We start from the raw sequence: 13,233 nt of genomic DNA on the forward strand, positions 1-13,233 counted from the left end.
CCCATGGCTTCATGACCTTTCACAGCCAGCTGCCAGCAGCTGGAGGGAGGAAAGTAGATCCCCACCTACTATGTGGAAGGTTGCACTGATACACTGTCTCATTCAGCCTCCGCAATGACTGTTTGACAGTGTATTACGAGCTCCACTTGACAATCAAGGAACCCATGGTTCTGTGCGGTAAGGTAGCTGTCCAGCACCACAGAGTGAGTGTGCAGAATTTGAATCCAGGTCCACATGACTACAAAGTCTATATTCTTTCCAGTATGCCAGGAAAAAGGGGCCAAACTCCAGCTGGTCAATTATAGGTTGGAAGGAAATTAAAGTGAGGGAGGATGATGAAGATTTCAGGTCATCCATGGATTTAACTCATCCATGTACCTTCCTTCTCCAGGAACAAAGAAGACTTACAATCTGATAAATCCTGTCACATCATGATCGTCCAATGTCTTGGTAAATTTTTTCCTCTAAAGGTAATAGTCTTTATATTATTTAGCAATCTTAGAACTCTAACTTTTAGATACATTCCTTGATTTGTCTGGTTACCCTCTTACATATTCTCCTATCCTACCTATGCTTTAATTAGTTCAACATATATCACAATGTGTATAGAATACATATTATAAAAAGATTTTCAAGAACTTCTCCATGTAAGGCAATTAAAATCAGTCCTCATGTACTAAGAAAATAAAACCGTGAATGAATAGCTCTTATCACACTTGGATTTTATTGCTCACATTTTGCTTTTTTCCCCTCTAACTCCCCTACCATCAGCCCCTAGTACAATGTTGGCCTCTAACAGGAGCCTGTTAAGTTTCTTAAACTGACCTGAACATTCTGGCTCTGAGGTGGAAGCCATCAACCACCTGCAATGTGGTTACAAGTGGCATTCAGAACTAGCTTTGGTGTGTGAGGTAAGGGGTTCTGGGCTCCCTATTTCCATCTCACACTTCCTTCTCCCTACAAACACACCAACAACTCTTAATTAGCCCCGTCCTTACATCTCAATGACTTTAAGACACTACAAGTCCCTGATAAATGCAGTATTACAAATAGGATCAAATAGGTCCAATTACTTCTCAGTCATTCATACATTAATTTCAGTTATTTTCTCCAATATTAACAACAGCTAGCATTTATCAATCCCTTATTATATCTCAGTTATATGCTGAACGCTTACATGTACAGTCTCAATCAGTCCCAGCAATGCCTGTGTGACGCAGAAAGATGCTACTACCCTCTTCATGAAGATGAGGACACTTGGTTCACACAGAGTAATATTTTGCCCAAAATCATCTTGCAACTAGAGATCTCAGAATTTGACCACTGGTCTGTCTGATTCCAAGGTCCATGAAACTCTTCACTCTGCCAATCTCCCACTCAGCACCTCTGAAGAGCTCCTGGCTCAGCAGGAGGGAGGGCGGGAGGCTGACAGGGTGAACACTAGGTACATGAGAACACAGGGCCTGGATGGACGTGTGGGCAAACCCCACACTTCTCAGTTTGACAGAGTGCAGGTTCTCGGGCATGTCGATCCTTTTACACTCCCCTAGGGAATGCCCATGGAACATTCACATTCTCTAAGAGTGAGGGGGCCTCCTGGACTTAGCGCGAAAACCACGGGCTGATTATAATTTCATATTTGACAGATGCAACTGGCCAGACTTTCCCAGTGGAAAGCCTTTCGAAATGTCTGAGGCTGGCCTGAGGCATCAGCTACTTTAGCACTTAGAAACAGGTTAGTTCCTTAAGCACCAAAGATTACCTGACACGTCCAGTAGGAACGCTCGGGGTCTTCAGCTCCCGAGTAATATTAAGGAGAGCAGTGCATATCCATCAGTTCCTTTTTTTCAGCTACCCCAAGCCCACAGCTCAGAGAACTGGGCTCAGAGCAGCGTCATTCTTTCCACAAGCTCTGTGCTTCTGAACCTTTCCCCAACCACTGGGGCTGGACGGGCAGAATTTCTGCGTTAACCCTCTTCTAGAATTCCAGAAATATTTCAACCTTAATCCTCGTTCTCAGGAGACCTATCTCACTTGCCAATTATGACAATGGTGACAAACAACCCACACATTCCACACGGGCAAGGCTACTTTTTTTTTTTTTTTAAATATTCAGCAACATTAAATATGCTTTGGCTAAGCAAAAAATGTTTTCCCAAGAACTCATAAAAAGCTGAGGGATGAGAATAGCTAAAATTACAACATGTTTGCAAACTTCCTCAGCATACTGCTATGAATTGCACCATCAGTGCACAGAGGTACCATGGAAGTTTGTCAGTGGGAGAAGTGAATGCCTGTGAACTTCTCTGTGTGGCAGCTGACACTAAGAACCTGTTGTGAGCATTTCTCATGCCACTGCTATGAAACACAATCAAATTTTCATCTTCCAGAAAAATATAAATTAGATGTGCCTGGGCCTAAAAAAAAACCCTAAACAAATAAACAAATCAACTATGAACTGTCTGGGCTGAGTGATAACTTGATTTTAGAAGAAACCTGTTTCCTGCTGGCTACTACCCCAGCCAATTCTTCTTGCTTAAGGGAAAGACTCTCCAACATTCTAAGTGATGCTTCCCAGCACTGCTAAGGCAAAGGGAGGGGGACTGACAGCTGCCCAGTCCTGCCATGTGCCAAGCATTACGCTAAATAAGGTTGTACTAATGTCATTGCTATGCAGTGACTTCCTGTGCACTGGAGAATCCATGAAATGGAGCACCATGCAATCAGTCAAAGGAAGCTGGGGTAGAGGGCAAAGTACCAGTGGAAAATGCCTGCGTGATTATGTCAGGGGAAAAAGCAGGACAGCCATACTGCACATTTGAGTTGCTGCTGACTGTGAGCACCTGGATCCAGGACTGCCTTTGAATTAATTCATCAGTGGTCATCACAGCTTGAGAAGAAAAAAACCAAGTCCTTGCTATGGCGTTTCCCTCCCACCACGACCCCTGGGAGTATGCAAAGCAGCAGTGGTTCTCATCTCATCTGCCTGCATCCGAAACACCTGGAAGGCTTGTTAACCCACCTCCACAGTTCCCGATTCAGCTGGCCTGAAGTGGGATGGAGAACCTGCATGTCTAACAAGTTCCCAGGTGGTACTCACATTGCTGTCTGGGGACCAGACTTTGAGAACCCCTGGTCTAAGTCATGGGTAGAAACTCCAGGTCTCTGAGAGCTTCCCTAGCTCTGTCCTCGCTCTGTTCTGTGATCTGAGTGGCCACTTATCCATGATGAAGTGGTCAGGAGAGCTAAAGGAAGATTTATATGATCCACTCAGCAAAGAGCCACCAAAACTCCGGGGAATAGGACACACGCTCCTGGGAGGCTGCAGAGACCTGTGGTCAAGAAGATGGACTCGTGTGGCTGTGGGTAAATTACTTACTCTCTTAGCACCTCAGTTTACTCAGTGAAATAGGAATAAAACCTAAACCTCGTTGGGCTGTGAGGATTAAACGTGGTAACCTTGAGGGCTGCATCCGCCTGGTGCTTGTTAAAAGCACAGACTCCCAATTCCTAACCCTGCCCTCCTGAGCCAGAATTCCCAGGACAGGGTCCTCAGGACCAAACCTTTAATAAATATCCAGGTGATTCTTAAACTGGGCAAGTTCTGCATGCTCAGATAGAATCCATGGAAAGCCCTTGGCCTTGATCTATGCTCCGCCCTCAAAGGTCAGCCACTGGTTTATTACCACCTGGGTCAATTTGCAAATGGCACCACCCTGGCCTTCTTGATAATGTCACCCAGCATGATTAATTAGTAGACACCTTACCCTATAAAAGTTTTTTAGAAGACATGGCTCTGTATCCACAAATAAAAATTAATTGAACAGTACACTTCAGATTTGTGTACAGGACTGTTTATAAATTATACCTCAATAGAAGGTTTTCAAAAGACAATTTTTAAAAAGACATGACCCCTTCTTTAGAGAAATACGCTCTAGGGGAAGACAAATAATGCTACTAGACAGGATCTGTGCCCAACTGCTCATCTGTAGAGGGCCCGGCGCCACATGTGAATGTATGGGACACACAGGAAGTAAATGAAAGTCACTTGATGAACTGCAGTATGTGACTGGAGGGGCACAGGTACTGGGGAAACTTCTGTAAGGGAAGGATCCAGAGATTCCCTTTGAATTCTACCACATCTGGCAGTAGATTTTTCTCCAACAGCCTCAGCCCAGCCTCCTGCCTTAGAGAAGCAGCTTTATCTGCAAGGACGGAGTAGTTTCAGTCCTCAGCTGGGGTGAACCCTGCCCCACAGCCTGAAGCTACGAAGAGGCCACCTCTCTCCAGCAGGATTCCACGGGGCAAGGGAGGGGTCATTTTCCTGGCTGTTTGTTTGCTTTCCAAAAGTCTTTTTCTAGACACATCCACAGGGTCGAGGACAGAAGCTGACCATGACCAATGTGTGCAAATCATGGTGGCTAATGAACAAGCCAAAACCTATTCTCCCAAAGTGCATCTCTCCCTGGGCTGCAGAGGGCAGCATCCGCCAAGTGCGTTTAACAGATGGGGACTTGGAAGGAGGGAGGTGGACTGACTGGCCCGGGGTTAAGCACTGTTCAGGTGGGAGGAAATCGAGGACGGAAACTCCAGGGCTTCCATTTCTAGGCTTCTGCTCAGGGCAGCCGGCACCTCACCTACTAGCTCGAGGGGCTGAATTAAGAAGAAACAGCCAGGGCTGCCTTAACATCTTACCTCTTCTTCACCAGCTTCTGGGTGGAAATCGGGGTCATGATTAGGAGTCTAATTTTGTCATTGCTCATAGGGCTAATATGTACATAAAATAACAAATTTTTACTTTGTAGTTCAGTAATTTGGGAGAGAGGTAGTGAGTTGGGAGGTCAAGGATCGCGGGTGCCTCTCCTTTTTGCTTAGATGGTAGACACTGATTTTTTTTAATGTCACATCTTCTGTTCTAAATGAGTACAGTTTACACCGAACGGGGTTTCCATTTTCTATTTCCGTATCAGACACAGGCTTACAGTTTTAGGCTAGTCATACGTTTTGCTCACAATCTAGACCTCGTGAGCCTGTGACAGGTGATTCTGGTGCCCCACCCAAACCTACTCAGATACCATATACTGTCTGTGCACCCAAGCCTCCTTTATGGGTTCATATCCATGACTTTCTTCACTGAGTGCCTTTGGTGCCCTGCTTGCGCACACAGTCTGAAGAGTCTGCAGGATGAAAAGCCCGCCAGGCAGCCTGAGCTTGTGACGGACTGCTGTGGGAGCGTGCAAGTCCAGTCACTTGCCCAAACTGGGACAAATTCTGAGGGAGTCACTTATGTTCTAGGGCAGTGCTGTCCGATAAAACTTTCTGCGATGACAGAAATGTTCTAGATCTGTGCTGTCCAAAATGGTAGCCACTAGCCACAACTGCTGAGTACTTGAAATGTGGCGAGTGTGACTGAGGAACTAAATATTTTAAATCCCGAACGAATAAATGCATGCACCCATTAGTCAGAATGGAATGAAAAAGCAGGGTCCTCGGGACCAAATCTTTAATAAATAGCCAGGTGATTCTTAAATTGGGCAAGTTCTGCATGCTCATATAGAAGCCATGGAAAGCCTTCATTAGAAAGCTCAGAAACTGTAAGGAGAAAGCTACATATTAGGGTAAGTTTTTATTTTCAAGTTGCCTGAGAATTACCTAGATACTTTACCTTCTTGAAACGTTTATTCCTGAAAACCATTCCAAGAAGCATGAGTTCAATTTATCTTCTTAGTAAATGGAAGACGGTGATTGTGGTCTAATCTTTTTTTGGTTTTAATTATGGGAATGTCTCAGAATCTGAACATCAGAGCCTATGCATGAGGACTGCGGATATTAACTGCAGAAAGTGATGGGGTTTGAGCTGAATTTGAATGAACCCCAAGACGTAGCCTGAATCTTCATGGGAACATGTCAGGATGCTTTGATTCTGACTGTTGTGATTTTACTGTAAATATCAACTGCACTTTAACAGCTATCCTGCCCAAAATTTTGAGGCTTATGAGACTCAAAAATTAAATTACTATTTTATTTCATTGTGTTTATTTTGATTAATATCTAAGTGATCTAGGTGTGGTTCTTAGTCCCTGAAGGCTTCCTCTCTTCACCTCTGGGGCCAGTAATTGCCATTTTCAGGTTACCCTTGCTGTCTTCCTAATCATCCATGAGTGGAAGTAAGAGGGGTTTCAAGGAGCTTCAGCTCAGTTCACTGTTGTCACTTCAATTCTATGATACCATTTTGCTCTGCTTCTGGGTCTCACTCTCTTCCCTGTATCTGAACTTTGACTATAACCTGCTTGACACCTCAGTCCCTTCAGAATGGAGAACCCGTCTTGTTTCTGTCTATCTCTTGCTCAAAACACATGCCCCCTCAGTCCACTATGCTCTGTCCATCGGACCAAACTCCTTCCAGAGTTCACCCCACATTGTTCGGTACTTCATTCAATAGACATTTAAGGCCTCCAAATTGCCAGGCACTACACCAGGAAGCCACAAACATTAAATTAGCATGCGTAGCTTCTGGGTAGAGAAACAGAGGGGCCGGGAGTAAAGAAAACTCTACCCATTATCATAAAGCCCTTACAGAAAGGACTGACAACAGAAGCCGGGTCTAAAGGCAAGACTCTGGTCTGATGTGCTTTTGTGCTGAGGATACAGGCCTTTTAAGAAGGGGGCATGCATATGGTGCATTAGGATGAGGAACAATAAGTGTGCACTGAAGGTCCTAAGAAATGGAGAGACCTGGAAGCCCCACCTCCATGGGAAGCCTCCCACAGCTGCAGAAGCATTTGTTATGGCATCTTGTGCTGAGTCAGATTTAAAAAGCACAGTGGGACATTCCCATGAGATCTGTTTTGTGCCACCAAGTGAAGACCCTTGCTAGACTCTACCTGAACTTCAAGACTGTAAACACATGTGTAGAGTTCTTCTCAAAGGGAATGGGATGGAGACCCAGGAAGCTGACTAGGCTTAATGTCAGAGATGTCACTGTTCCTTCATGATGGAGAAGCAATTTGTCTTCTGACTCTGTGCTGCCCCACGTTTGGTTGTAAGTGATCATTAATCTATAAGGCTAAAAATGTGTGGCTGCATTCCGGGGAGCTCTCAACATCTGTTGCAACAGGAAGCAGTAATATTGTGTTGAAATCATTATCATTGATTAAAATAGTTTCGAGCAGCAAACACTTCATACCCAGACATGAGACCACGGCTACCTGGTGGCAAGAAGAGGGTACGTGTGGACTGGGCTGAACCAGGCTTCCTTCCTCCGTGGCATGCTGTCATAAATTAACAGGTCCTTCTCCGTCAGTACAACCAGCGCTGGCTTCCACTGTTTCTCACTGTCCCCAGGCACCTGAAACACAAAGCAGAGAACCATCAAACAACAGCCTGAGAAAGAGTAACTGGAAAAAAAAGAAATTGGCATTCCCTCCCAATCAGAAGACCCAACAACCCAAGTATTTTTTGCTTCATGCTGTAAAATCAAAATGAGGTGAAACCATTCATGGCTGCATGATTCTTGATTTTTAAAAATATGTTTTCTCAAGGGCCCTGATATATACTCAGTGTAGCCAAAAAGTAGCCCAGCAGCCAAACATCTGTCACTGTTTCTCACCTGCCAGTCAGCGCTGAAATCTTTATTTAATAGCGGGACGCATGTGCATAGGGGAATAAGCACTCCCAGCTGGGTCTCTCGTAGCATGCTTTGTTTTTATTATGAATCGAGAAGGTCTGAAGGCTTTTGAATAAATACCCAAAGGCTCTAAAAATGTACTATGGGGGCAAACGTCCGTCTGTACAGGTATGAGACATCACAGCCTCTCCCCCCAGTCTTTCACTCTGGTTTCTGTGATTCAGGCACCATCTTGAAATTCTCTTGTTCTATTGAATATTAAGTTCCATTCATTGTGAAGACCTCTTTAACTCTAGGGCTGAGATGACCTGGAAGGGATACGACAGGATTCAAACATCAGTTGGATGTCTGGACCAGATGACCTTCAAAGTCTCCTCCAGTCCTGGGAGTCTGCGTAGCTCAGATCTTGTCTTATGAGCCACAATCCGCCCCGTGTCGGTCTGTCGCCCAGACGCCCTAAGTGCGCTTTCATCTATCAAAACGCCCTCCTTGCAATCTGAACTCTGGGCCCTGGGATACATATTCCAGATAAGCCTGGAAAAACTCAGTGCTCTAGCCTTGCCACTCAAAGCATAGGTCATGTTCCAGCAGCAGTTTTTCCCCCCCAGGAAGCACCAGGCCACCAGCCTAAACATTCTGTCTCTTCCAGAGCTCCCCAAGATGGGCATGGCATCACCATACTCAAACTCTTCTTAGTTTCTTTATCAGTTTTTCAGCACAGTTAATTATTTCTATGCTGACAAGGGTTTTTATTTGTTTTTACATTTTGTCGTAAAGTCTCAGTGACATCAACCACCAGAATACACAAAAGTAGCCTCTTCACTTTGTACAGAGAGGAAATAATAAACTCCATTAAAAGTTCACTTTGACCAAGGAAGAGACAACCTCCAATGGAAAACCACATGCAGGGGGACCCAATATAGATAGATAGATAGATAGATAGATAAATAGATAGATAGATAGATAGATAGATAGATAGATAGATAGATAGATAGATAGATAGATAGACAGACAGACAGACAGACAGACGGACAGACAGACGGATAGATAGATAGATAGATAGATAGAATGTATAGATAGCTCATCTGAAAGAACACAGGATCAGCATCACCTGGAAACTTGCTAGAAATGCAGAATCTCAGACCCAGCCCTCCCCGACTGAAGCAGAATCTGGAATTTTAACAAGTTCTTCAGGTGAGTCACAGACTAATTAAAGATAAGAAGTACTGTCTAGATGAGGTTAAGACTGTCTTTGACACTGGCAATTAATTCAGTGAAGAATCAACCCTCTCACAATGAACCACTATTCCAAATCTAGTTAGAATTAAAGTAAACTAGACAGTAAGCTAAATAAATGATAAAGCCTATTTCTTCCCTTTCTATTCTTAGCATTACCTTTCCTTAAGTGCCCTTGTGAAATCTGTATTGAGGTGGAGGCAAGGGTATGTGGCTTTGGAAATGGCTGACCAAAATAAGAAAGATGTGCAGGATGACATGAGGGTTGAATTTTTAGGTTCTGTGGTTGATAGGCTGCGTGGGTCTGAGTCCCTGCTCCATTAGTTCTTGCCTGTGTGACTTTAGGCAAGTTATTAGTCTCTGTGATTCTATTTCCTCAACTGATAATGATAGCACCATATACAACAGTGGTCGCTGACTCTGGAGCTCAAATGCCTGAACGCAAACCATAGCTCTGTAATCTACTAGCCATGGAATTTTGGGCAAGTCAGCTTATGTCTTTGTATCTCAGTTTCTGTATCTGTAAAATGGGGAAATAATAGTACCTATATCAGAGGGTTGTTGTGAGGATTGAGTTAAAATGTCTAAAATGCACAGCACAGTGCAGAATAAGCACCATTTAGAGTCTGTTTGGTAGCATGTACCTTATAATGCTGGAGAGGAGATTAAATGAGACAGTGCATATAATGTGTTGACCTGGTACCTGACAGATGGTAAGGCTCTACATGAAACTTAAGGTGAGAAAACTGTGGCAGGCTCACTGATTTTTTAACTTTTCAAAAAAAAGGTGTTCTTTGGAAATGGCAACAATATGACAAAGTACTGACTTTCCTTGGGGAAAAATGATAAGTCAAACTAAGAATATCTTTGATGCTGACAATTTCAATTCATTCTCTTCCCAGGAAGCATTCATTGCACAATAATCACCTTTATTTTTTAATGCCAAACTTCCAGCAATTCCAAATAAAAATTTCCTTTTAGAACAAAGAAATTCCTTGTAAAGCTATTTATACTAGAATGTGAATGACTATCTAGCTTATTTCCCCTTTTATGCATTTTACACGTATAAAAAATTCAACTTTAGCTAATTGCTCTTTCCAACAGAACAACAGCCTCTTCAAGACATCAAAATGAATTGTTAGAGAAGGCAGTGTACCAGACCCTACAAGGTAAATAAGCTATGGTCTCAAGGCATAACATGTTTGGGGGGGTTTAGAATAAATTTTTTTCAGCCTCTACATTAAACCTAGTAAATTACTTTTCCAGCTCATTAAATAGGACTGGAGAAGCTACAAATGATCCTTCCATAGTGCCTGTCTTACTTACCTAGTCAGATCTGATCCATTAACTTTGACTGGAACCAGTCATTTAAATGCGAACACAACTAAATATCATTCTTCAAAAACAATATTAAATTTGCAAAGTAAATCTCAACAGTAAATACTAACAGTAAAATTCAGACTTTTCTAATGGTGGAATCATAAACTCACCCACATGACAAGTGGTAAATATAAGTATAAATAATTCCAAAGCCCTAAAACATTTTGCTGTTTACTAAAGAGCCCTGTGTGGGTATGTTAACTCTGCTAGGAGAATACTGAGAGTGAGCACTTCCTACCATTCCTATGTGCAGAACGATCATTTTAATACCATGTGGATGCTTGAAGGTAGAAGTCTGCCTAAGAGGACAACAGACTTTCCAAGGAGAAAAAATTCACGTTGAAGAACAGGTTTTTAACCATACTTTGGGCCATGTGAGCTTCACACTGTAAAATCTTTCAAGAACACTTTTCTTCAGGCTCGAATAGTTAGGCTGTTGTTCAGTGACAACTTCTATTACAAATCCGTATTTCCTAGCACCCAAAGATTCTCCAGTGTTAATGCAACAGTTCTGGGGATGTGTCTGCATTTTAGTGAAACGTGACTCCTGAAACAGAAGTGACAACTTCCCTCTCCATCCCAGCTTCCTGCCATCAGAGGCTGCAGCAGTCAGTGATCAGAAACAAGAATTGATCATATTTCTAATGAAGAAGGTGACGGGAAAGAAATAGGGAAGTAGACATTGAATTCTGAAATTATTCTGATGCATGGCGTGGTGAGCTGAATCCTCTATCCCATAAGGGGGATATCCCATAGTCATCCCTGCAGAGCTCAGAAAAAGTTTACAAAATGGCAAGAAGAATTTAAGAGGGAGTGGAAAGAAGTCACTGGTAAGAATCAAGGGAAGTAGCTATAAATGTATGAAATCAACACATCATATACTTTAAACTCACACAATGTTATATGTCAATTATATCTCAATTTTAAAAAGAACTGAGGCATGTAGTCATTGACTCCTCAATTTGAGACAGGTCTCATAAGTCATCCAGTCATAAAACAAAATGTCAAACAATTGAAAGAGGGTGTGTATGGTGTTGCAGCCTGGCTGGCATCCCAGACTTTGTCTTTATTCTCCTACAGCTCATACCTCCGAGTGGGGGTCCTCACAAACACTGAAATACAGTTTGAAAACTGCTGAAAACTCTTTTCCTCTAAAATGCCTAGAATCTGCAGGTTACTTTCAAAGAGGTGGTTTTACCAAAACCTTTCAGTGCTTTTTTGTAGGTATTTGCAAAGGAAAGAATGATACTGTTGCTTCGTAGAGTTGTAAGGATTAAATGAATTAATATGTGTAAAGAGCTTAGGAAGGTGTTTTGCAAACAGGAAGCAGGCAAGCCTTAAAAATACTAGCTATTCTTGCAGTGGTCATTTTGTAATAAATAAAAATATCGAATCAGTATGTCATGCACCTGAAACTGACATAGTGTTTGTAGGTCAACAATACTTCAAAAGATCAAACAAACCGACTCATGGAAAAAGAGATCGGATTTGCGGTTACCAGAGGTGGGGATGAGGGACGGGGAATTGGATGAAGGTGGTCAAGTGTTACAAACTTCCAGTTAGGAGATGAATGAGTACTAGCGAAGTACAACATGATTAATACAATCAACACTGCTGGATGTTATACATGAAAGCTGTTGAAAGAGCAAATCCTAAGAGTTCCCATCACAAGAAAAACAACTTTATTTTCTCTTTCTTTTATTTTGTATCTTTATGAGATGGTGGATGTTAGTTAAACTTATTGTGGTAATCAGTCCATGATGTATGTAAGTCAAATCATTACGCTGTGCACCTTAAACTTATACGGCACTGTATGTCTATTATATTTTAGTAAAATTGGAAGAAAAACAAACAAATAAAAACTAACGGGCAAACAAAAAACAAGTAAATGTAGAGGTATATGGAATCAAAAAGAAAAAAAAAATCTCAGCTCTTCTTACTCAGAATATCAAATTAAAGATTTGAGTGAACTTGGGCAAGAATTACTTGCTTACAAGCTCTAAGTTCTCATCTGCCAAAGGATGGGGTGAGACTACAGTATCGCTAACAGCCTCCCCAACTCCAAAATCACATCTTTTATTTACTTACTTATTTATTTTTATTTTTAAGTTCCCTGCTCCTAGGCAGGGATTGCTTTAGTTTCTAGACTCTTGCTTTATACCCCTTCTTTGTTCGGTGGATTCTGTTCACAGGGCAAAAAGCAATGTCTCTATTTCTCCCCTCACAGCAACTCACTCTTCCCAACACTCATTTCCTACCTTCTACTTGAGCACAGGGTGGCAGGAGGAGCTCACAGTCTTTGGAGCCAAACAACATCTTTGAAATCTGGCTTTACAGGTTCTCTGAGGGCTCTGAATCGATTACTTAAAGCATTCGTTTCCTGATGTGTAACATGCTAATAATGGCCTCTCATGCACATTATGTTAAGATTAAAGTGAAACGGAGCAGGACCTTACGGGCCCTTCCCAGGACAGAGTTCTCCTCCACGTCCTCCGCCTGCCTCTTATCTATAGAAAAACTTCAGTCCAAGAACGAGTGTTATCAGAGAAATAAGAAAATACAGAAACAAAGGGAAATAGTCAAGCAAAACAAAATAATAATAGTTCAGTCATTAAGCGAAGTCAAGGACCTTTAGTTCCCTCCTCAAGGGCTACAGATAAGATTCTGAGCCATATCCTTTGAGCTGCTTTGTAGATACTGAAATTCTCACCAGGTGGAGGAAGTTAATTACATGATGACCAGACTGTAGCCGTGACAGAAGCTGCCACAATTCCAAGAACTGGCCTCAAGAAAATGGGAACAAACCGACCCTGGAACCAAAGATCATCTGTACTTAAAGCAATCAAGATGACACTGATCAGACCACTGCAAGGCTAGTTTCAAGATGACTCTCAGAGCTGACTGTCCTGTTCTGCATGTAGACCCTGAAACTCCCCTTTAAAAGCTCTTGCCCACTGATCAGAAGAGGGGACGAGGAACTGGCCTTTGGA

At 42.5% G+C, this 13,233-nt stretch overlaps 1 protein-coding gene across 2 annotated transcripts in view; it reads right to left on the reverse strand.

The window, feature by feature from the left end:
- SNTB1 (syntrophin beta 1) overlaps positions 1-13,233 on the reverse strand; it is a 199,922-nt gene that overhangs the window by 19,549 nt on the left and 167,140 nt on the right. For both annotated transcript variants that reach the window (XM_074352997.1, XM_074352996.1), the window contains exon 5: positions 7,209-7,348. In XM_074352997.1, coding sequence (XP_074209098.1) covers positions 7,209-7,348 — 140 coding nt within the window. The remainder of the gene's footprint in view (positions 1-7,208; positions 7,349-13,233) is intronic.

The sequence above is a fragment of the Camelus bactrianus genome, chromosome 25, assembly GCF_048773025.1.
Source record: "Camelus bactrianus isolate YW-2024 breed Bactrian camel chromosome 25, ASM4877302v1, whole genome shotgun sequence".
NCBI lineage: Eukaryota > Metazoa > Chordata > Mammalia > Artiodactyla > Camelidae > Camelus > Camelus bactrianus.